The sequence below is a fragment of the Scyliorhinus torazame genome, chromosome 19, assembly GCF_047496885.1.
Source record: "Scyliorhinus torazame isolate Kashiwa2021f chromosome 19, sScyTor2.1, whole genome shotgun sequence".
Taxonomy (NCBI): domain Eukaryota; kingdom Metazoa; phylum Chordata; class Chondrichthyes; order Carcharhiniformes; family Scyliorhinidae; genus Scyliorhinus; species Scyliorhinus torazame.
The window spans coordinates 36297196-36322047 of NC_092725.1; the positions used below are offsets into that span (position 1 = coordinate 36297196).

The 24852-nt window shown below is 48.7% G+C and overlaps 1 protein-coding gene across 3 annotated transcripts in view; it reads left to right on the top strand.

Annotated features, from left to right (window-relative positions):
* The first annotated feature begins 2841 nt into the window (after positions 1-2841).
* The window catches only part of LOC140396085 (aldo-keto reductase family 1 member D1-like), a 153149-nt gene continuing 131138 nt past the window's right edge, over positions 2842-24852 (top strand). For 2 of the 3 annotated variants that reach the window (XM_072484182.1, XM_072484183.1), the window contains exon 1: positions 2842-3010. In XM_072484182.1, the coding sequence (XP_072340283.1) occupies positions 2852-3010 (159 nt within the window). In that variant the 5' untranslated portion in view covers positions 2842-2851. The remainder of the gene's footprint in view (positions 3011-24852) is intronic. The other variant, XM_072484184.1, reaches the window with a different exon arrangement.

A 24852-nucleotide genomic window follows, 5' to 3' on the forward strand; every position in this document is an offset into this window, starting at 1 on the left:
GGCAGTGCCATTGTGGCACCCAAGCACCTTTGCATTAGCACCCTGGCAATGCTCCTACAACCTTGGCAGTGCCACCCTGGAACTGTGGCAGTACCCAGGTGGCAGTGTCAAGGTGCCCGCATTCCAGGGAGAGGACCAGGGGGCAACCATACACTATCCCTGGCCATCCAGGTTCTTCCAATGACCTGGGAAACCCGCCGGCTGCTGTTCCTCATGGTCCATGTTTGTGTGGACCAGTACTAAACAACGCCCGGTTGCGACCTCCCTTGGGAGGCCAGTGTATCCTGGGAGGCCAGTAGATACTGGATAAATAGGCCTTAAGTCGGTTTAAGGCCTACATACGTGAGTGTGGTTTGATCCCGGGTCAGGTTCCCGATCCTGACTTTTTTCTTTGTTCTTTGACACCTCGTGGGCCTTGAGTAGATCCCGCGAAGCATCATGGCTATCGAGAAGCCCGGGGGCTTCATCCGGGAGACTTCACCCGAAATCTACCAGCCACATCACTCTCCGATGGGGCTCAATGTGGCCGGTAGATTGCGGCCTGACTTAGATTTCTGATCGATAACAGAGTTGAGGATTATGGTGGAAAGGGGGGAGAGTGGAGTTGCGAACATCAGAATAGCCATGATCGTATTGAATAACTTGATGGGCTGAATATATAATAATGCGAGCGGAGATTATCCACCAGTTCTCCTCCTGCTTATTTGGAGGCAGCAATAATTGATAATGTCAAATATCTTGTATTCTTCCTCCATGAAATGAAATGAAAATGAAAATTGCTTATTGTCACGAGTAGGCTTCGATGAAGTTACTGTGAAAAGCCCCTAGTTGCCACATTCCGGCACCTGTTCTGGGAGGCTGGTATAGGAATTGAACCATGCTGCTGGCCTGCCGTGGTCTGCTTTTAAAAGCCAGCGATTTAGCCCAGTGAGCTAAACCAGCCCCTTCATAGCCTCCATATCACTTCTTTCTGAGTGTCCTATTACCAGAGCATTGTATTGATTAAGATGAAGTCCCACTGACATTATCATAGTCATTGATGTCCCACACAGATTGATTGTTAAATGTCAGGCACTAAACCATCTTTATTTGCAGAATGTTAACTTTGATGTTTAGACAATCATTCTCAAGGTTGTGAATTTGAGGTTAAGCGTCAGTCAGTTACTGGGTAATGTTCATATTTGTAAACTGCTGAATTGCAAAGGTCAATTTACTGATTAAAATAAAGATTAAAGAGTTCATAACACTGGAAACTAACCCTGCAAAATCTCTCGCGACGAAGTTCCTATTGCTGGAAAATCCCAACTCTGTAAATAATTTCCCCTCATCAAAACTGTCCCGTCTCCACAAAACTCCATCTCTGAAAATCCCTCTCTCTGGAAAACTAAAGGTGACAAATACATCCTTGCAAATTCCTTCCCACTGGAAGCTCTCTGTCTCTGTTATCCTGCCCTTTGGAAAATTCCTCTCTGTTGTCTGCCATCTCCTGGGCGAGATTCTCTAGTCCGCCAACCATGCCCGCCAGCAGTGGGATTCTCCGTCCCCGCTGCCAGCCAATGGTGTTTCCCATTGTGACCACCTCACACCGTCGGGAAAGCCGCGGGCGTGGGGGCGCTGTCAGCAACCCCATCTCTCTGGAGAGTGGGAGTAGACCGACCACGTCAGAGGGACTCCTGCCAGCGGACCCGGGGTCCCGCCGATAGAGAATTCCGCTGCCTATCCTTACCATCTCATAATAACTTACTCTCCATGCCATCCTGTCCCTGCATAACCCTCCCTCCCCATTACCTCCTCTCTCTCCTCTCCAGTATCCTTCTCATATCATAGGATACCTACAGTGCAGAAGGAGGCCATTTGGCCCATCATGGCTGCACCGACTCTCTGAAATAGCACCCTACCTACGGTCGGGCCTCTACAATACTTTCGTAACCCAGTAACCCCAACTAACCTTTTGGCCACTAAGGGGAAATTCAGCACAGCCAATCCACATAACCTGCATATCTTTGGACCGTGGGAGGAAACCGGAGCACCCAGAGGAAACCCACACAGCCACGGGGAGAAAGTGCAAGCTCCACAGAGACGGTCACCCAAGGCTGGGATTGAACTTGGGTCCCTGGCGATGTGAAGCCCCAGTGCTAACCACTGTGCCACCGTGCCACCCTCACTCCAATATTCCTCTCTCTCCACCATCCCTTTACTATCCTCTCTCACATTTATCACTTCCTCTTCTATTCCTCTCTCCACATCCCCTCTCTGTCCACTATCCTCCTCACCCCACCATCCCTTTTTTTACTATCCTTCTCTCACTCATCTATCACCTCTCTCTTCGCTATCCCCCTTGCTCTACTATTCTCTCGCTGCAGTAATCCTCTAGCTCCCTGTCTCTGCCCTGCCTTATCAGTTGTGTTTCTGCAATGGAGAGTGGACTCCACAGCATCTGTGTCCTGAAAACAGGCTGACAGGTTCTGTGCCTGCCTGAACCTTGTCTCTGAGGGGTGAATCAGCCATGACCCTTGCTGTGTTGAGAAGAGATTTGGGTAACGCGACTAGGGGCTATTATCAGTAACTTCATTGAAGCCTATTTGTGACAATAAACGATTATTATATTATTATTAAGCTGTTGTTGCAGAGCTTGTGAACATCAACCCAATGACTCTGGAGAGCGGGGAAGTCCAGAGGCGTCTTGTTTATTCTGCTGCCGTGTGATAAAACAGCGTGGGACCTGTTTACAATGTTCATTTTAATTTGGAAAAGATGTGTCATTGAAAGTCTAGAAACTGTATGAACAGTTCAGAAATCAGAGGGTTAACAGTTAAATATCTATCGTCAGTTGGAGATTGGCCCCACCCCCATGTCATTCGGGTGTATAATCGATACCACCACGAGTTCTAAAATTCCTTCAGAAGCGATAGCAGAAATGAGTTTGACAGCACAAAACCACCGAATCCTTTTAAATGATGGAAATAATATTCCCATTATTGGATTAGGAACCTACTCAGCACCCAAAATTGTAAGTTTTTATTTTCAATCTATTTAATCTGTTGCACCTTCAGTGCTCTCTTTCAGAGTGAAGGACATTGTTTCTACGGCTACTGGGGGCAGTCAGAGAGTGTTCCCGTTTGCCGAAACTGTCTCAGGAAAATCTGCCCCAACTGGATAGATTTTTGCTCCAGGGTTGGGGGTGAGGAGGCAATGATCACGTGGAGCCAGGCCCAGCGTGGGGAACACATCTTGAGTGGATTAGGGAGGGGGGGGCCTGCGGAGTTCCTGCTGTGATCCAGGACAATGGAACGGAGAGATCCAGCAGGAATCAGATTGGTAGGAACTAATGTTGTCTGACTAGTTACAGACAAGGGAAGAGATAACTCATAATAAAATGTAGAGCTGGCTGTTCCTTATTCACTCTGGCATGACGGAGTGCATGCAAATAGTAAAAGGTGAAAAGGCTTCATGAGACACAACCATTCTGTTTTGACTCATAGGTAAATGTAAGGTGAAGTCGCCTTGGCCCAGATGACCATAGGCTGCTTTCCCCTTTTGAGGGAATTTAACCTGAGGATCATCCCATCTCAGGCGAGGGGCAAGGTTGAGAAGGTGGGCCTTCATGAATAACCTCCTATTATTCGCCTCGTATTAGGATACCCGTGACCTCCGGCTAGCGGCGGTAAGCCACGGGCCGCCAATTTTAAAAGGAAAAAAATACGCACTTACCTGCACTCGGATTATGCGATGAACCTTCCTCTCTGTGTGGCAGCCTTAGGTCTCCAGCTCGCCGGTCTGCACAGGCTCCAGTTTGTTTTACTCTTTCTATTGTTATTGGTTCTTTTCAAGTAATTTTTAATTTTTTTTATGATTAAAGGTGATTATTTATAAGTGAAGATAGGTTTGGTTATTTGTTTTAAAACTGTGAAACTATATTCATAGAATCATAGAATCTATAGTGCAGAAGGAGGCCATTCGGGCCATCGAGTCTGCACCGGCCCTTGGAAAGAGCACCCTACTAAAGTATTTTTTAATAAACATTTTATTGAGGTATTTATGGTTTTACAACAACAACAAAATAAACAATGTACATCAACTTAGAACTTACAAGTCCCACCTTTACTAACCCCCCACTCTAAACTAAGCTAACCCCCAGCCCCCCCCCCCCCCCTCCCTTCTGCTGAAGGTTAATTTTCCGCAAAGAAGTTGACGAACGCCTGCCACCTCCGGGCGAACCCTAACATTGACCCTCTCAAGGTGAACTTGATTTTCTCCAAACAGAGAAAGCTAGCCGTGTCCGATAACCAGGTCTCCAACTTCGGGAGCTTTGAGTCCCTCCAAGCTAATAGTATCCATCTCCGGGATACCAGGGAAGCAAAGGCCTCTGGACTTGGTGCCGCCCTTGTTTTTAACACTGTGGACATGAGATCCGCAAACCCCTGCAGAATACCCTAAGCATTGGGCATGTCCAGAACATGGGGATATGGTTCGCTGGCCCTCCCGCACACCTTGTGCACCTATCTTCTACCCCAAAGAACCTGATCATCCGGGCCACTGTCAAGTGAACCTGGTGAACAACCTTGAATTGTATCAGGCTGAGCCTGGCACATATAGTGGACGCGTTGACTGTACTCAACGCGTCTGCTCATAGACCATCCTCTATCTCTCCTCCCAACTCCTCTTCCCACATGCGCTTCAGCTCCTCAGTCTGCGTCTCCTCTGGCCCCATGAGTTCCATGTAAATGTCAGGGACCCTCCCTTTTCCCACCCACACTCGAGAAACGACCCTGTCCTGTATCCCCCTTGGTGGGGTAGGAACGGGAAGGTTGAAACCTGGTTGCGTAGGAAGTCCCGCACCTGCAGTAGCTAAATTCATTTCCCCTCGCCAATCCAAATTTCTCCCCCAGCTCCCTCAGGTTAGGAAAGCTCCCCTCTATAAACATAAACAAAGAAGTATTTGGCAGGAAGGATCAAGGAAAACCCAAAAGCTTTCTATAGGTATGTCAGGAATAAGCGAATGACTAGGGAAAGAGTAGGACCAGTCAAGGACAGGGATGGGAAGTTGTGTGTAGAGTCTGAAGAGATAGGCGAGATACTAAATGAATATTTTTCGTCAGTATTCACTCAGGAAAAAGATAATGTTGTGGAGGAGAATGCTGAGCTCCAGGTAAATAGATTAGATGGCATTGAGGTACGTAGGGAAGAGGTGTTGGCAATTCTGGACAGGCTGAAAATAGTTAAGTCCCCGGGACCTGATGGGATTTATCCTAGGATTCTCTGGGAGGCCAGGGAAGAGATTGCTGGACCATTGGCTTTGATTTTTATGTCATCATTGGCTACAGGAATAGTGCCAGAGGACTGGAGGATAGCAAATGTGGTCCCTTTGTTCAAAAAGGGGAGCAGAGACAACCCCGGCAACTATAGACCGGTGAGCCTCACGTCTGTAGTGGGTAAAGTCTTGGTGGGGATTATAAGAGACAAGATTTATAATCATCTAGATAGGAATAATATGATCAGGGATAGTCAGCATGGCTTTGTGAAGGGTAGGTCATGCCTCACAAACCTTATCGAGTTCTTTGAGAAGGTGACTGAACAGGTAGACGAGGGTAGAGCAGTAGATGTGGTGTATATGGATTTCAGCAAAGCGTTTGATAAGGTTCCCCACGGTAGGCTATTGCAGAAAATACGGAGGCTGGGGATTGAGGGTGATTTAGAGATGTGGATCAGAAATTGGCTAGCTGAAAGAAGAGAGAGGGTGATGGTTGATGGGAAATGTTCAGAATGGAGTTCAGTCACAAGTGGAGTACCACAAGGATCTGTTCTGGGGCCATTGCTGTTTGTCATTTTTATCAATGACCTAGAGGAAGGCGCAGACGATACTAAAGTCGGTGGTGTTGTCGATAGTGTGGAAGGATGTAGCAGGTTACAGAGGGATATAGATAAGCTGCAGAGCTGGGCTGAGAGGTGGCAAATGGAGTTTAATGTAGAGAAGTGTGAGGTGATTCACTTTGGAAGGAATAACAGGAATGTGGAATATTTGTCTAATGGTAAAGTTCTTGAAAGTGTGGATGAGCAGAGGGATCTAGGTGTCCATGTACATAGATCCCTGAAAGTTGCCACCCAGGTTGATAGGGTGGTGAAGAAGGCCTATGGAGTGTTGGCCTTTATTGGTAGAGGGATTGAGTTCCGGAGTCAGGAGGTCATGTTGCAGCTGTACAGAACTCTGGTACGGCCGCATTTGGAGTATTGCGTACAGTTCTGGTCACCGCATTATAGGAAGGACGTGGAGGCTTTGGAACGGGTGCAGAGGAGATTTACCAGGATGTTGCCTGGTATGGAGGGAAAATCTTATGAGGAAAGGCTGATGGACTTGAGGTTGTTTTCGTTGGAGAGAAGAAGGTTAAGAGGAGACTATATAGAGGCATACAAAATGATCAGGGGGTTGGATAGGGTGGACAGTGAGAGCCTTCTACCGCGGATGGAAATGGCTGGCACGAGGGGACATAGCTTTAAACTGAGGGGTAATAGATATAGGACAGAGGTCAGAGGTAGGTTCTTTACGCAAAGAGTAGTGAGGCCGTGGAATGCCCTACCGGCTACAGTAGTGAACTCGCCAACATTGAGGGCATTTAAAAGTTTATTGGATAAACATATGGATGATAATGGTATAGCGTAGGTTAGATGGCTTTTGTTTCGCTGCAACATCATGGGCCGAAGGGCCTGTACTGTGCTGTATTGTTCTATGTTCTATCCCCCATCCTCTTAATCCCTGATCTCTTGCATCTCCAAAACCCTCCATCCATCGTTCCTGGGGCAAACCGGTGATTATTACAGATTGGAGACCACACCGATGCTCCCTCCGCTCCCAGATGCCTCCTGCATTGCTCCCAGTCCCTCAGGGCTGCCACCACCACGGGGCTGGTGGAGTACCGTGCCGGCGGGAACAGCAGAGGCGCTGTTATCAACGCCCCCAAACTGGTGCCCTTGCATGAAGCTGCCTCTACACGCTCCCATACCGACTCTCGCGTGGCTGTATCCGCCGCCCAATAGTAATTACTGAAGTTCGGCAGCGCGAGCCTGCCCTATCCCCCGGCTCCGCTCAAGCATCCCCTTTTTTACTCGCGGGGTCTTGCCTGACCATACAAAGCCAGTGACAACCTTATTGACCCGTTTAAAAAAGGACCGTGGAATAAACAAGGGGAGACACTTAAACACAAACAGGAATCTCGGGAGGACCGTCATTTTCACTGTCTGCACCCTCCCAGCCAGTGACAATGGGAGCGTGTCGCACCTCCGAAAATCGTCCTTCATTTGATCTACTAGTCAGGCCAGATTTAACTTGTGTAGCCATTCCTTTTCCCGCGCCACCTGGATGCCGAAGTACCGAAAGCTTCCCCCTACCACCCTAAACGGCAGTTCCCCCACTCGCCTCTCCTGCCCCTCTCCGCGAACATCTCACTTTTCCCCATATTTAGTTTATACCCCGAGAACCGGCCAACTTCCCCTAGAACCCTCATAATTTCTTCCTTCCCCTCCAATTAGTCCGATACATACAGGAGCAGGTCGTCTGCGTAAAGCGAGACTCTGTACTCCACTCCCCCCTCCCCGGACCAGCCCCTTGAGGCTCTCAGCGCAATTGCCAGCGGCTCTATGGCTGACACGAACAACAGTGGGGAGAGGGGGCATCCCTGTCTCGTTCCCTGATGGAGCCTAAAATAGTCCAATGTTGTCCTATTCGTCCGTATGCTCGCAACAGGAGCCTGATACAACAACCTGACCCAGTCAATAAAGCCCCGCCCAAATCCGAACCGTCCAAGTACCTCCCACAGATATTCCCATTCTACTCGATCAAAAGGCCTTCTCTGCATCCATTGCAACCACTACCTCCACCTCACTACCTTCCGCGGGCATCATGATCACATTTAACAACCTTCTTACATTGGCCACCAACTGCCTTCCCTTAACAAACCCCGTCTGGTCCTCCCCAATAACGTCCGGAACACAGTCTTCAATCCTAGAGGACAAGATTTTGGCCAGCAGTTTGGCGTCCACATTCAATAGGGATATCGGCCTGTAGGACCCACATAGCTCCAGGTCCTTCAGGATCAATGAGATCGTTGCCTGTGACATCGTCAGGGGAAGCACCCCACGCTCCCTTGCCTCATTGAATGTCCTCATCAACAGTGGCCCCAATATCCCAGAGAACTTTTTATAGAACTCCACTAGGTACCCGTCCGGCCCCGGGGCTTTACCCGACTGCATGGTCTTCAGATCTCCGCTATCTCTTCCAACCCGATCGGGGCCCCCAGCCCTTCTACCAAACTTCGGGAAATTCAGCCCCCCTAAGAAGTGCCTCATCTCCCCTGCCCAGCTGGGTGTCCCGACCCATACAGCCTACTGTAAAACTTCTTGAACCTTATTAACCCTTGCTGAGTCTCCAACCAGGCTCCCTGTTGGCATCCTTTACTTTCCCTATCTCCCTAGCTGCCTTGCTCTTTCTAAGCTGCTGTGCAAGCATTCTGCTGGCCTTCTCTCCATGCTCATAGATCATCCCTCTCACCTTTCTCAGCTGCTCTACCACCCCCCCCCCCTCCACCCTGTAGTTAACAGGCCAAACTCTGCCTGTACCCTCCATCGTTCCCTTAAAAGCCCTGTGTCTGGGGTCTCCGCATACCTCCTGTCGACCTGCAATATCTCCTTTATCAGTTGGTCCGTCTCTGCTCTGTCTGCCTTCTCCCTGTGGGCCTGTATTGAGATCAGCTCCCCTCTAACCACCGCCTTCAATGCTTCCCAGACCACCGCTGCCGAAACTCCACCCGTGTTGTTGACTTCCAGGTAGTCCTGAATACATTTCCTCAGCTGCCCGCACACCTTTTCGTCAGTGTTATAACCTACCTGCTTACCATTGGCTGGGGACTAATGGCAATCCCACAATCCTTTGGGAGTATGAGCTTCCCCAATGAGAGGGGCAGAGAAATCATTAGCAGATTCCCTGCATAAAGAAAGCTGGCCAGTTTGGAACGGGCTAGAGGAGAGTGAGCAGCAAAGGAGTTGCTGCTGCTGTTGTATATATATGTTATTGTAAATAAATGTTATTTCTTTCTATCCTTCAACTCATGCCGGATTCTTCGTGGCCCTCACAAAACTGGCGACGAGGGTTAAAGTGAATAGCTGTCTACACTGCTGAAGCCACCTCCCTGGATTTTTGTTGGACACAGGTTGGAAGTTGTTTTCTATTACACCATGCCTCTGTACGGACGTTTGGATGTTTTTGATGCTGCGCTGGAAAGCTGGAACCAGTATGCACAACGGATGCGTTACTATTTCCGGGCAAACTACATCAGCGAAAACGAGCGTCAGGTGGTCATATTGCTCACCGCCTGCGGGCCGCATACGTTTGGGGTGATTAGGAGCCTCACGTACCCAGCTGCGCCAGACACCAAAACGTTGGATGAACTTGTGAACTTGGTGGGGCAACATTTTAACCCAACCCTGTCCACGATAGTCCATTGTTACCGGTTTAATACCGCTGAGAGGACCCCAGGAGAATCCCTTGCCGAGTTTCTATCCAGGCTACGCAGGATTGCGGAGTACTGTGACTATGGTGAGACCTTGTCAGAAATGTTACGTGACCGTTTGGTTGTGGTATTAACAATGCGACCACCCAACTGAGCCAACATTGACTTTTCAACAGGCCATTCAAATAGTATTGTCCCGAGAGAGCGCAGAACAAGGAGTGCAGTAACTACAGGGAATGGAGGTGCATGCCTTGGGGCGCAACCCCTTCCATCCGAAAGCGTCCCGCCGCACCACTGCGGTACCTTGGGCGAGGCGATGTCCGGGTCAACGCCAGTGGCCGCCAGACATTCCTCCCCGAAGGCAGCCTTCTCCAGAACCAATGGATGAGGTGCCATGTCTGTGTCAGACTTGTAGGCACCGACCCCGTCGCGGATGCCAGTCCTGGGGGCACCAGAGGTGCCGTCATTCTGACTGAAACTGGGTCAAGCCCAGGGGCCTTACCTTCCATTTGGATGAACCAGCGGCGACTACTCCTGAGGACGTGGAGATGGAGGATGACTGCCTGCAGCTGCATTGTGTGGCAGCTCCCCGTGTGGCCCCCATTACGGGTCAATGGTCACCGGCTTGAGATGGAGTTGGACACTGGCGCAGCGGTCTCCGTGATCGCCCAGAAGACATTCGACCGCATCAAGCAGGGTATACAGACCCTTACAGTAACTGACACACAGGCTAAGTTGGCCACCTACACAGGGGAACCATTGGACATTGCAGGATCTATGATGACCCCTGTTGTTTATGGACGCCAGGAGGGGCGTTTCCCACTCATCGTGGTGCGCGGCCACGGACCCAGCCTGTTGAGTCGGGACTGGTTGCACCATTTGTGGCTGCAGTGGCAGCACATCCTCAAAACAGTTTCTGGAGTGTTGACTGAGGTGCTAGGTCGATACCCAGATGTATTCCAGCCCGGTTTGGGGAAAATAAAAGGGACCGTAGCCCATATCCAAGTCGAACCAGGAGCCGCGCTGCACTATTTCCGGGCGCACCCGGTGCATTACGCCTTGCTTGAGAAGGTAGACTTTGGAGACTTCGGGTGTTATCAGGCCCGTCCCTTTCGCTGACTGGGCAGCACCAATTGTACCTGTTATGAAGCCAGATGCCATAGTTCGCTTGTGCGGCGACTATAAACTTACAGTGAATACGGCTTCCCGGCTCGACCGATATCCAATGCCTCGCATAGAGGATCTCTACGCGAAGCTTGCAGGCAGACTCTCGTTCACAAAATTAGATATGAGTCATGCCTACCTACAGTTGGAGCTGGACCCTGCCGCCTGGCCATATGTAACGATTAATACACACCAGGGCCTGTATGAATATACACGGTTGCCCTTTGGGGTATCCGCTGCCTGCGCTATTTTTCAACACACCATGGAGGGATGTTGAGAGGTTTACCACGTGTCACTGTCTACTTAGACAACGTTTTGATTACAGGGACGTCGGAGCAGGAACATTTGGAAAATTTGGAGGCTGTCCTTAGACGCTTTTCGGAGGCTGGAGTCCGTTTACGTCGCACAAAGTGCGTCTTTCAGGTGAAGGAAGTAGTCTACCTGGGTTATCGGATGGACCGCGAAGGTTTGCACCCCGTCGCAGAGAAGGTGCGCGCGATTCAACAGGCCCCCGTCCCGACTGACACTTCGCATCTTCGTTCTTTTCTCGGCCGCGTAAACTATTACGGGAAGTTCCTTCCCAATCTGGCAACTACTCTGGCCCTGTTGCATCTTCTGCTAAAGAAGAATCACACCTGGGTTTGGGGTTAGCCGCAAGAAATCGCTTTCCGGCGGGTAAAACAACAATTGTCGTTGTCTGGGTTACTAACCCACTATGATCCTGGAAAGCCTTTGCTCATCACATGTATCCCATCCCCGTATGGTATTGGGGCCGTCCTGTCTCACAAGATGGAGAAAGGGGGCCGAGCGACCGATAGCTTTCGCCTCCCGCACGTTGACTGCAGCGGAAATTAAGTACGCGCAGATCGAGAAGGAGAGCCTGGCGGTGGTCCTTGCGGTGAAACGCTTCCACCAGTACGTGTATGGCCGGCACTTCACTATCGTGACTGATCATAGAATAGATTCATAGAAGTTTACAGCATGGAAACAGGCCCTTCGGCCCAACCAGTCCATGCCGCCCAGTTTTTACCATTAAGCTAGTCCCAGTTGCCCGCACTTGGCCCATAACCCTCTATACCCATCTTACCCATGTAACTATCTAAATGCTTTTTGAAAGACACAATTGTACCCGCCTCTACTACTACCTCTGGCAGCCCATTCCAGACACTCACTACCCTCTGAGTGAAGAAATTGCCCCTCTGGGCCCTTCTGAATGTCTCCCCTGTCACCTTAAACCTATGCCCTCTAGTTTTAGACTCCCCTACCTTTGGGAAAAGATGTTGACTATCTACCTTATCTATGCCCCTCATTATTTTATAGACCTCTATAAGATCACCCCTAAGCCTCCTACGCTCCAGGGAAAAAAGTCCCAGTCTATCCAGCCTCTCCTTATAACTCAAACCATCAAGTCCCGGCAACATCCTAGTAAATTTTTTCTGCACTCTTTCTAGTTTAATAATATCCTTTCTATAATGGGGTGACCAGAACTGCACACAGTATTCCAAGTGTGGCCGTACCAATGTCTTGTACAACTTCAACAAGACGTCCCAACTCCTGTATTCAATGTTCTGACCAATGAAACCAAGCATGCCGAATGCCTTCTTCACCACCCTGTCCACCTGCGACTCCACCTTGAAGGAGCTATGAACCTGTACTCCTAGATCTCTTTGTTCTATAACTCTCCCCAACGCCATACCATTAACTGAGTAGGTCCTGGCCTGATTCGATCTGCCAAAATGCATCACCTCACATTCATCTAAATTAAACTCCATCTGCCATTCGTCGGCCCACTGGCCTAATTGATCAAGATCCCGTTGCAATCCTAGATAACCTTCTTCACTATCCACTGTGCCACCAATCTTGGTGTCATCTGCAAACTTACTAACCATGCCTCCTAAATTCTCATCCAAATCATTAATATAAATCACAAATAACAGTGGACCCAGCACCGATCCCTGAGGCACACCACTGGTCACAGGCCTCCAGTTTGAAAAACAACCCTCTACAACCACCCTCTGCCTTCTGTCGTCCAGCCAATTTTGAATCCAATTGGCAACCTCACCCTGGATCCCGTGAGCTTTAACCTTCTGCAACAACCTACCATGCGGTACCTTGTCAAAGGCTTTGCTAAAGTCCATGTAGACAACGTCTACTGCACTGCCCTCATCTACCTTCTTAAGCCTCTGCAGGGACTTTTCCGAGAGGATAAGCCAATACTGCCCTTTGCTTCCGCACGGATCCAGCGCTGGGCTTTGTTGCTCACTGCCTATGAGTATTCTCTGGAGCACAAACCAGGAACCCAGATAGCGAATGCCGATGCACTGAGCCGATTGCCTTTATCAACTGACCCCATGTCGACCCCCACGACCGGTGAGGCGGTTGCAACCCTAAATTTTATGGACACCTTGCCTGTCACGGCGTCACAGATCTGTGAGTGGACCCAGACGGAGCCAGTCCTGTCAAAGGTTCGGCACATAGTCCTGTATGGTGAGCAGCATAGACAGCTCCCAGGCAAGTTGCGGGCATTTTCCTCCAAGTTGTCAGAATTTAGCGTGGAAGACGGTATCCTCTTGTGGGGGACGCATGTGATTTTCCCGGAAAAAGGACAGGAGCTGATACTAAGAGACTTGCACAATGGGCATCCGGGTGTGACCAAAATGAAAATGTTGGCCCGGAGTTATGTCTGGTGGCCAGGCCTTGACACTGACATTGAGAAGGTGGCCCAAAACTTCTCCATTTGCCATGAGCATCAGAAGCTTCCACCGGCCGCTCCCCGACATCACTGGGAATGGCCAGGGCGGCCTTGGGCGCGCTTGCATGCGGATTTCGCCAGCCCTTTTTCAAGGATCCATGTTCCTTTTATTAAACGATGCCCCGTCTAAATGGTTAGAGGTGCATAAGTTGGTAGGCACAATGTCCTGCGCAACATTCAAGAAGATGCGTTTGTCTTTTAGTATGCATGGCCTCCCCGAGGTGCTGGTCACGGACAATGGCACTCCATTCACCAGTGAGGAGTTTGCGAGGCTCATGAAGATGAACGGCATACGCCATATCTGCACTGCCCCTTACCAACCGGCTTCAAATGGGTTGGCGGAGCGCGCAGTGTAGACATTCAAACGAGGCCTAAAGAAGCAGTCTTCCGGGTCAATGGACACGAGACTGGCTCGCTTTTTGTTTTCATATAGGACCACCACGCATGCGGTGACTGGGGTAGCTCTCGCGGAACTCCTAATGGGCCAGAGACTACTCACTCGCCTTAGTATGGTTTCCCCGGACATTGGCGCAAAAGTACGCCGCACACAAGAACAGCAGGGACATGGTTTTTCTTGGCATCGGCCGATTTGGCAGTTTGTGCCCGGTGACCCAGTGTCCGTTCGGAATTTTGCTGGTGGTGCCCAGTGGGTCCCTGGCGTAATCTTTCGCCAAACGGGCCCTATCTCTTACCAGGTGCAAGCCCAGGGTCATCTCCGGCGCAAGCATGTAGACCACGTTCGGTCCAGAAGACCATCCCTTCCAAAGATTCCCCGTCCCCGCAGCTCATTTCTACAGCCACAGAGATCAGACACAGTGGAAAGTAGTCCTCACAATCTTAGAACATAGAACATAGAACAATACAGCGCAGTACAGGCCCTTCGGCCCACGATGTTGCACCGAAACAAAAGCCATCTAACCTACACTATACCATTATCATCCCTATGTTTATCCAATAAACTTTTAAATGCCCTCAACTTTTAAATCTTCCTCTGGTTCCGCACTCAAAGCCTGCGCAGGTCGTTACAGAACCGCGTGGAGATAGAGACGCCGAGATGACAGAGGTAGCAGACTCTGACCCCGAGATGGAGACACCGGACGCATCAGAGGGGGAATCCTCAGGCCCACAGGCCGTGTATGTACAACCGTTACGTCGTTCATCACGGAAGCGCCGTTCTCCGTCTCATTACACACCGCCTAATCCAGCGCCTCGTGCAAATGGTGTCCGGCTTGCGGCAAAACGAGTCCGACGCCCTCCTTCGCCAGGGTCTTCGGTGGATTCCTTGGACTTTGGGGGGGAGGGATGTTATAACCTGCCTGCTTACCATTGGCTGGGGACTAATGACAATCCCACAATCCTGTGGGAGTATGAGCTTCCCCAATGAGGGGGGCGGAGAAATCACTAGCAGACTCCCTGTATAAATAAAGCTGGCCAGTTTGGAACCAGCAGGAAGGAGTAAGCAGCAAGCGAGGTTGCTGTTGTTTTGTATATATATGTTATTGTAAATAAATATTTCTTTGTATCCTTGAAACTCGTGCTGGATTCTTTGTGGCCCTCACAAAATTAGACGACTGATTTTATCCAGTTTTAGAAGCCTTAAAATTAGGGGCCATAAAAGGAGGGCTCCTTCAGTGCTGGCTTGTTGCATCTTGCATCAGAGTGCATCGAGAATTTTATGAAAAGGGAGTTAGGTGAAAGAGAGAGGAGAGGTGACCATCAGACCTGCGAGGGACACCTCTCTTCGGGCCGGGGCTGGAGACAGGCGGATCTGTGAGGGACACCTCTACTGGGGCTGGGAAGGGAGTCAGTCTGACCTGTGAGGGACACCAAGCCAAGAGGAGAGTCAATCGGATCTCTGAGGGCCACCTCTACTGGGGCTGGGAGTTGAGACAGTTGGACTTGTGAGGGCCACCTCTACTGGGGCTGGGAGTTGAGACAGTTGGACTTGTGAGGGCCACCTCTACTGGGGCTGGGAGTTGAGACAGTCGGACATGTGAAGGCCACCTCTACTGGGGCTGGGAGTTGAGACAGTTGGACTTGTGCGGAGTCTGCATGTTCTCCCCGTGTCTGCGTGGGTTTCCTCCAGGTGCTCCGGTTTCCTCCCACAGTCCAAAGATGTGCAGGTTAGGTGGATTGGCCATGATAAATTGCCCTTGGTGACCAAAAGGTTTAGGAGGGGTTATTGGGTTACTGGGATAGGGTGGATAGTGATGAACATTGTCAGAGAATACAGTAGAATATAGATAGGCTGCAAAATTGGGCGAGAAATGGCAGATGGAATTTAACCTGGACAAATGTGAGGTGATGCATTTTTGTAGATCCAATTCTGTTGGGGGGGGGGGGGGGGGCTTACCAGGGGTAAGCTATGGGGTGCAGGTCTCTGGCACAGTGTCTGTCCCTGTTGCTCAGAAGGGAAGTGGGGACAGGAGTAGAGCATTAGTCATTGGAGACTCTATAGTTAGGGGGATAGATAGGAGATTCTGTGAGAACGAGAGAGAGGTCGGTGTGTTGCCTCCCAGGTGCCATGGTGCGTGATGTCTCGGATCGTGTTTTTGGAATCCTTAAGGAGGAGGGGGAGCAGCCCCAAGTCGTGGTCCACATAGGTACCAACGACATAGGTAGGAAAAGGGATAGGGATGTAAGGCAGGAATTCAGGGAGATAGGGTGGAAACTTAGATCTAGGACAAACAGAGTTATTATCTCTGGGTTGTTACCCGTGCCACGTGATAGCGAGACGAGGAATAGGGAAAGAGAGGAGTTGAACACGTGGCTACGGGGATGGTGCAGGAGGGAGGGTTTCAGATTTCTGGACAATTGGGGCTCATTCTGGGATCGGTGGGACCTCTACAAATGGGATGCTCTACACCTGGACCAGAGCGGTACCAAAATCCTGGGGGGGAAATTTGCAAATGCTCTTCGGGAGGGTTTAAACGAGTTCAGCAGGGGCTTGGGAACCTGAATTGTAGCTCCAATATACAGGAGGTTGTGAGTAGTGAGGTCATGAGTAAGGTTTTAAAGTTGCAGGAGTGTACCGGCAGGCAGGAAGGTGGTTTAAAGTGTGTCTTCTTCAATGCCAGGAGCATCCGGAATAAGGTGGGTGAATTTGCGGCATGGGTTGGTACATGGGACTTCGATGTTGTGGCCATTTCGGAGACATGGATAGAGCAAGGACAGGAATGGTTGTTGCAGGTGCCGGGGTTTAGATATTTCAGTAAGCTCAGGGAAGGTGGTAAAAGAGGGCGAGGGGTGGCATTGTTAGTCAAGGACAGTATTACGGTGGCAGAAAGGACGTTTGATGAGGACTCATCTACTGAGGTAGTATGGGCTGAGGTTAGAAACAGGAAAGGAGTGGTCACCCTGTTAGGGGTTTTCTATAGGCCTCCGAAAAGTTCCAGAGATGTAGAGGAAAGGATTGCAAAGATGATTCAGGATAGGAGCGAAAGCATGAGGGTAAGTTGTTATGGGGGACTTTAACTTTCCAAATATTGACTGGAAACGCTATAGTTCGAGTACTTTAGATGGGTCCATTTTTGTCCAATGTGTGCAGGAGGGTTTCCTGACACAGTATGTCGATAGGCCAACGAGAGGCGAGGCCGTATTGGATTTGGTACTGGGTAATGAACCTGGACTGGTGTTAGATTTGGAGGTAGGTGAGCACTTTGGTGATAGTGACCACAATTCGATTACGTTTACTTTAGTGATGGAAAGGCATAGGTATATACCGCAGGGCAAGAGTTATATCTGGAGGAAAGGCAATTATGATGCGATGAGGCAAGACTTAGGATGCATCGGATGGAGAGGAAAACTGCAGGGTATGAGCAGAATGGAAATGTGGAGCTTGTTCAAGGAACAGCTACTGCGTGTCCTTGATAAGTAAGTACCTGTCAGGCAGGGAGGAAGTGGTCGAGCGAGGGAACCGTGGTAAGGTAGTCAAAACACTTGTCAAGAGGAAGAAGGAGGCTTATGTAAAGATGAGACATGAAGGTTCAGTTAGGGCGCTCGAGAGTTACAAGTTAGCCGGGAAGGACCTAAAGAGAGAGCTAAGAAGAGCCAGGCGGGGCCATGAGAAGTCTTTGGCAGGTAGGATCAAGGATAACCCTAAAGCTTTCTATAGATATGTCATGAATAAAAGAATGACTAGGGTAAGAGTAGGGCCAGTCAAGGAGAGTAGTGGGAAGTTGTGCTTGGAGTCCGAGGAGATAGGAGAGGTGCTAAATGAATATTTTTCGTCAGTATTCACACAGGAAAAAGAGAATGTTGTCGAGGAGAATACTGAGATTCAGACTACTAGACTTGAAGGGCTTGAGGTTCATAAGGAGGAGGTGTTCACAATTCTGGAAAGTGTGAAAATAGATAAATCCACTGGGCCGGATGGGATTTATCCTAGGATTATCTGGGAAGCTAGGGAGGAGATTGCTGAGCCTTTGCCTTTGATCTTTAAGTCATCTTTGTCGACAGGAATAGTGCCAGAAGACTGGAGGACAGCAAATATTGTCCCCTTTTTCAAGAAGGGGAGTCGAGACAACCCCGGTAACTATAGACCAGTGAGCCTTACTTCTGTTGTGGGCAAAATCTTGGAAAGGTTTATAAGAGATGGAATGTATAATCATCTGGAAAGGAATAATTTGATTAGATATAGTCCACATGGTCCTCGTGCCTCACAAACCTTATTGAGTTCTTTGAGAAGGTGACCAAACAGGTGGATAAGGGTAAAGCAGTTGATGTGGTGTATATGGATTTCAGTAAAGCGTTTGATAAAGTTCCCCACGGTACGCTACTGCAGAAAATACAGAGGCATGGGATTCAGGGTGATTTAGCAGTTTGGATCAGAAATTGGCTAGCTGGAAGAAGACAAAGGATGGTGGTTGATGGGAAGTGTTCAGACTGGAGTCCAGTTACTAGTGGTGTACCACAAGGATCTGTTTTGGGGCCACTGCTGTTTGTCATTTTTATAAATGACCTGGAGGAGGGCGTAGAAGGATGGGTGAGTAAATTTGCAGATGACACTAAAGTCGGTGGAGTTGTGGACAGTGCGGAAGGATGTTACAGGTTACAGAGGGACATAGATAAGCTGCAGTGCTGGGCTGAGAGGTGGCAAATGGAGTTTAATGCAGAAAAGTGTGAGGTGATTCATTTTGGAAGGAATAACAGGAAGACCGAGTATTGGGCTAATGATAAGATTCTTGGCAGTGTGGATGAGCAGAGAGATCTCGGTGTCCATGTACATAGATCCCTGAAAGTTGCCACTCCGGTTGAGAGGGTTGTTAAGAAGGTGTACGGTGTGTTAGCTTTTATTGGTAGAGGGATTGAGTTTCGGAGCCATGAGGTCATGTTGCAGCTGTACAAAACTCTGGTGCGGCCGCATTTGGAGTATTGCGTGCAATTCTGGTCGCCGCGTTAGAGGAAGGATGTGGAAACATTGGAAAGGGTGCAGAGGAGATTTACCAGAATGTTGCCTGGTATGGAGGGAAGATCTTATGAGGAAAGGCTGAGGGACATGAGGCTGTTTTCGTTAGAGAGAAGAAGGTTATGAGGTGACTTAATTGAGGCATACAAGATGATCAGAGGATTGGATTGGGTGGACAGTGAGAGCTTTTTTCCTCGGATGGTGATGTCTAGCACGAGGGGACATAGCTTTAGAACATAAGAACATAAGAACTAGGAGCAGGAGTAGGCCATCTGGCCCCTCGAGCCTGCTCCACCATTCAATGAGATCATGGCTGATCTTTTGTGGACTCAGCTCCACTTTCCGGCCCGAACACCATAACCCTTTAATCCCTTTATTCTTCAAAAAACTATCTATCTTTATCTTAAAAACATTTAATGAAGGAGCCTCTACTGCTTCACTGGGCAAGGAATTCCATAGATTCACAACCCTTTGGGTGAAGAAGTTCCTCCTAAACTCAGTCCTAAATCTACTTCCCCTTATTTTGAGGCTATGCCCCCTAGTTCTGCTTTCACCCGCCAGTGGAAACAACCTGCCCGCATCTATCCTATCTATTCCCTTCATAATCTTTTATGTTTCTATAAGATCCCCCCTCATCCTTCTAAATTCCAACGAGTACAGTCCCAGTCTACTCAACCCCTCCTCGTAATCCAACCCCTTCAGCTCTGGGATTAACCTAGTGAATCTCCTCTGCACACCCTCCAGTGCCAGTACGTCCTTTCTCAAGTAAGGAGACCAAAACTGAACACAATACTCCAGGTGTGGCCTCACAATTATACAATTATGAGGGGGAAAAGGTAAGGTGAAAAGTTGGAATTTTTTTCCCAGGACGGAAATGACAATTACAAGGGGGCACAAGTTCAAGGTGAGGGGGGGATCTGTTCAGTGGAGATGCCCGTGGCAAGATTTTTACATCGAGGGGGATGGTGGCCTGGAATACATTGCCAAGCGAGGTGGTTGAGGCAGATACGTTCGCGACCTTTAAGACTTATCTCGGTAGACCATGAACAGACGGACTTTAGAAGGATACAGGTGGTTGGTCGAGATGGGATACGTGATAGGTGCAGGCTTGAAGGGCCGAAAGGCCTGTTCCTGTGCTGTTCTGTTCTTTGAAAGGAAATTGAGTGAGGTGAGTTATTTGATAAGAATGTCAGGCAGAAGGAACACTCAGTGTGACATGTTAATATGCTCAAAACGTATTTTGACAGAGAAATAAATAAAAAGGTGTTTGGATTGGATTTCTTTATTGTCACGTGTACCGAGGTACAGTGAAAAGTATTTTTCTGCGAGCAGCTCAACAGATCATTAAATATATGGGAAGAAAAGGGGATAAAAGAAAATACATAATAGGGCAACACAACATATACAATGTAACTACATTTGGGGCAGCACGGTAGCATTGTGGATAGCACAATTGCTTCACAGCTCCAGGGTCCTCGGCGATTCTGGCTTGGGTCGCTGTCTGTGCGGAGTCTGTACATCCTCCCCGTGTGTGCGTGGGTTTCCTCCGGGTGCTCCGGTTTCCTCCCACAGTCCCATCCTCCCCGTGTGTGTGTGGGTTTCCTCCAGGTGCTCCGGTTTCTTCCCACAGTCCAAAGATGTGCAGGTTAGGTGGATTGGCAATGATAATGCCCTTAGTGTCCAAAATTGCCCTTAGTGTTGTGTGGGGTTACTGGGTTATGGGGATAGGGTGCAGGTGTTGACCTTGGGTTGGGTGCTCTTTCCATGAGCCGGTGCAAACTCGACGGGCCGAATGGCCTCCTTCTGCACTGTAAATTCTATGAAATTCTATGATAAGCACTGGCATCGGATATAGCATACAGGGTGTAGTATTAATGATGTCAGTCCATAACAGGGTCATTTAGGAGTCTGGTGACAGTGGGGAAGAAGCTGTTTTTGAGTCTGTTTGTGCGTGTTCTCAGACTTCTGTATCTCCTGCCCGATGGAAAAAGTTGGAAGAGTTTGTCATTGTAACTCAGGGAGAAGAGGTAAATCCAGATGATTCTGAATTAGACATTCCTCAAATTAGATTTGATAATGAGGAAGTAATAAGAAATTGGGATAAATTACTGAGCTACCTTCCGGAGTAAAGTCAAAATGATGTAAAAGCGTTATTACAGTCACATTGAGCTGCATGTGGGAAGTACAAAAGTAGTTGTGCATGATGTAGATGTAGGAAATGCTATTCCAATAAAACAACGTTCATACAGGTTCAATCCACTAAAGTTAGCACAGGTACAAAAATTGACAGCATGCCTAAGAATGATATCATCAAAGTGAAGTGTAACCTGTCATGCTTGTATCAAAACCGGATGGAGCACAACAATATTTGTGTGGACTATAGAAAAGTCAATGCCAAGTGGTCAATGCAATTTGGAATGAAGAATGTGCCAGCAAAGTTCCAAAGATTAACCAACAAGATCTTTTCTTGACTAAACAATTGTGCAGTGTATATTGATGATTTGGTGATAGAACATAGACCATTACAGCGCAGTACAGGCCCTTCGGCCCTCGATGTTGTGCCGACCTGTGAAATCACTCTAAAGCCCATCTACACTATTCTCTTATTGTCCATATGTGCATCCAATGATCATTTGAATGCCCTTAGTGTTGGCGAGTCCACTACTGTTGCAGGCAGGGCATTCCACGCCCTTACTACTCTCTGAGTAAAGAACCTACCTCTGACATCTGTCCGATATCTATCTCCCCTGAATTTAAAGTTATGTCCCCCTCGTGCTAGACATCACCATCTGAGGAAAAAGGCTCTCACGGTCCACCCTATCCAATCCTCTGATCATCTTGTATGCCTCAATTAAGTCACCTCTTAACCTTCTTTTCTCTAAAGAAAACAGCCTCAAGTCCCTCAGCCTTTCCTCATAAGATTTTCCCTCCATACCAGGCAACATTCTGGTAAATCTCCTCTGTACCCTTTCCAAAGCTTCCACATCCTTCCTATAATGCGGCGACCAGAATTGCACACAATACTCCAAATGCGGCCGCACCAGAGTTTTGTACAGCTGCAACATGACCTCCTGGCTCCGAAACTCAATACCTCTACCAATAAAAGCTAACACATCGTACGCCTTCTTAACAAACCTCTCAACCTGTGTGGCAACTTTCAGGGATCTATGTACATGGACACCGAGATCTCTCTGCTCATCCACACTGCCAAGAATCTTACCATTAGCCCAGTACTCTGTCTCCCTGTTATTCCTTCCAAAATGAATCACCTCACACTTTTCTGCATTAAACTCCATTTGCCTCCTCTCAGCCCAACGCTGCAGCTTATCTGTATCCCTCTGTAACTTGTAACATCATTCCGCACTATCCACAACTCCACCGACTTTAGTGTCATCTGCAAATTTACTCACCCATCCTTCTACGCCCTCCTCCAGGTCATTTAAAACAATGACAAACAGCAGTGGCCCCAAAACAGATCCTTGTGGCACACCACTAGTAACTGGACTCCAGTCTGAACATTTCCCATCAACCACCACCCTTTGTCTTCTTCCAGCTAGCCAATTTCTGATCCAAACAGCTAAATCACCCTGAATCCCATGCCTCTGTATTTTCTGCAGTAGCCTACCATGGGGAACCTTATCAAATGCTTTACTGAAATCCATATACACCACATCAACTGCTTTACCCTCATCAAAGCCAAAGGCTCAGCAATCTCCTCCCTAGCTTCCCAGAGAATCCTAGGATAAATCCCATCCGGCCCAGGGGACTTATCTATTTTCACACTTTCCAGAATTGTTAACACCTCCTCCTTATGAACCTCAAGCCCTTCAAGTCTAGTAGTCTGAATCTCAGTATTCTCCTCGACAACATTGTCTTTTTCCTGTGTGAATACTGACGAAAAATATTCATTTAGCACCTCTACTATCTCCTCGGACTCCACGCACAACTTCCCACGACTGTCCTTGACTGGTCCTACTCTTACCCTAGTCATTCTTTTATTCCTGACATATCTATAGAAAGCTTTAGGGTTATCCTTGATCGTACCTGCCAAAGACTTCTCATGTCCCCGCCTGGCTCTTCTTAGCTCTCTCTTTAGGTCCTTCCTAGCTAACTTGTAACTCTTGAGCGCCCTAACTGAACCTTCATGTCTCATCTTTACATAAGCCTCCTTCTTCCTCTTGACAAGTGGTTCGACTGCTTTAGTAAACTACAGTTCCCTCGCTCGACCGCTTCCTCCCTGCCTGACAGGTGCATTCCTATTAAGGACACGCAGAAGCTGTTCCTTGAACAAGCTCCACATTTCCATTGTGCCCAATCCCTGCAGTTTTCCTCTCCATCCGATGCATCCTAAGTCTTGCCTCATCGCATCATAATTGCTTTTCCCCCAGATATAACTCTTGCCCTGCGGTATATACATATCCCTTTCCATCACTAAAGAAAACGTAATCGAATTGTGGTCACTATCACCAAAGTGCTCACCTACCTCCAAATCTAACACCTGTCCTGGTTCATTACCCAGTACCAAATCCAATATGGCCTCGCCTCTCGTTGGCCTATCTACATACTGTGTCGGGAAACCCTCCTGCACACATTGGACAAAAACAGACCCATCTAAAGTACTCGAACTATAGCATTGCCAGTCAATATTTGGAAAGTTAAAGTCCCCCATAACAACTACCCTCATGCTTTCGCTCCTATCCTGAATCATCTTTGCAATCCTTTCATCTGCATCTCTGGAACTTTTCAGAGGCCTATAGAAAACCGCTAACAGGGTGACCTCTCCTTTCCTGTTTCTAACCTCAGCCCATACTACCTCAGTAGACGAGTCCTCATCAAACGTCCTTTCTGCCACCGTAATACTGTCCTTGACTAACAATGCCACCCCTCGCCCTCTTTTACCACATTCCCTGAGCTTACTGAAATATCGAAACCCCGGCACCTGCAACAACCATTCCTGTCCCTGCTCTATCCATGTCTCAGAAATGGCCACAACATCGAAGTCCCAGGTACCAACCCATGCCGTAAGTTCACCCACCTTATTCCGGATGCTCCTGGCATTGAAGAAGACACACTTTAAACCACCTTCCTCCTGCAACTTTGAAACCTTACTCATGACCTCGTTACTCTCAACTTCCTGTATACTGGAGCTGCAATTCGGGTTCTGAAGCCCTTGCTGAATTGTTAAAACCCTCCCGAAGAGCATTAGCAAATTTTCCCCCCACTTCAGGGTATTGGTACCCCTCTGGTCCAGGTGTAGACCATCCCGTTTGTGGAGGTCCCACCGACTCCAGAATGAGCCCCAATTATCCAGAAATCTGAAACCCTCCCTTCTGCACCATCCCTGTAGCCATGTGTTCAACTCCTCTCTCTCCCTATTCCTCGTCTCGCTAGCACGTGGCACGGGTGACAACCCAGAGATGACAACTCTGTCCTAGGTCAAAGTTTCCACCCTAGCTCCCTGAATTCCTGCCTTACATCCCTATCCCTTTTCCTACCTATGTCGTTGGTACCTATGTGGACCATGACTTGGAGCTGCTCCCCCACCCCCTTAAGGATCCAGAAAACACGATCCGAGACATCACACACCCTGGCACCTGGACGGCAACACACCAACCGCGAGTCTCTCTCATTCCCACAGAATCGCCTATCTATCCCCCTAACTATGGAGTCTCCAATGACTAGTGCTCTACTCCTCTCCCCCCTTCCCTTCTGAGCAACAGGGACAGACTCTGTGCCAGAGACCTGTACCCCATGGCTTACCCCTGGTAAGTCCCCCCCGCCCAACAGTATCCAAAGAGGTTTACTTGTTACTAAGGGGAACAACCACAGGGGATCCCTGTACTGACTGCTTCCTTCCAGCCCCTCTCACCGTCACCCATCTATCTTTATTTTTCAGAGTAACTACGTCCCTGAAGCTTCTATCTATGACCACCTCTGCCTCGCGAATGATCTGAAGTTCATCCAACTCCAGCTCCAGTTCCCTAACGTGGTTTCTGAGGAGATGGAGATGGGTGCACTTCGCACAGATG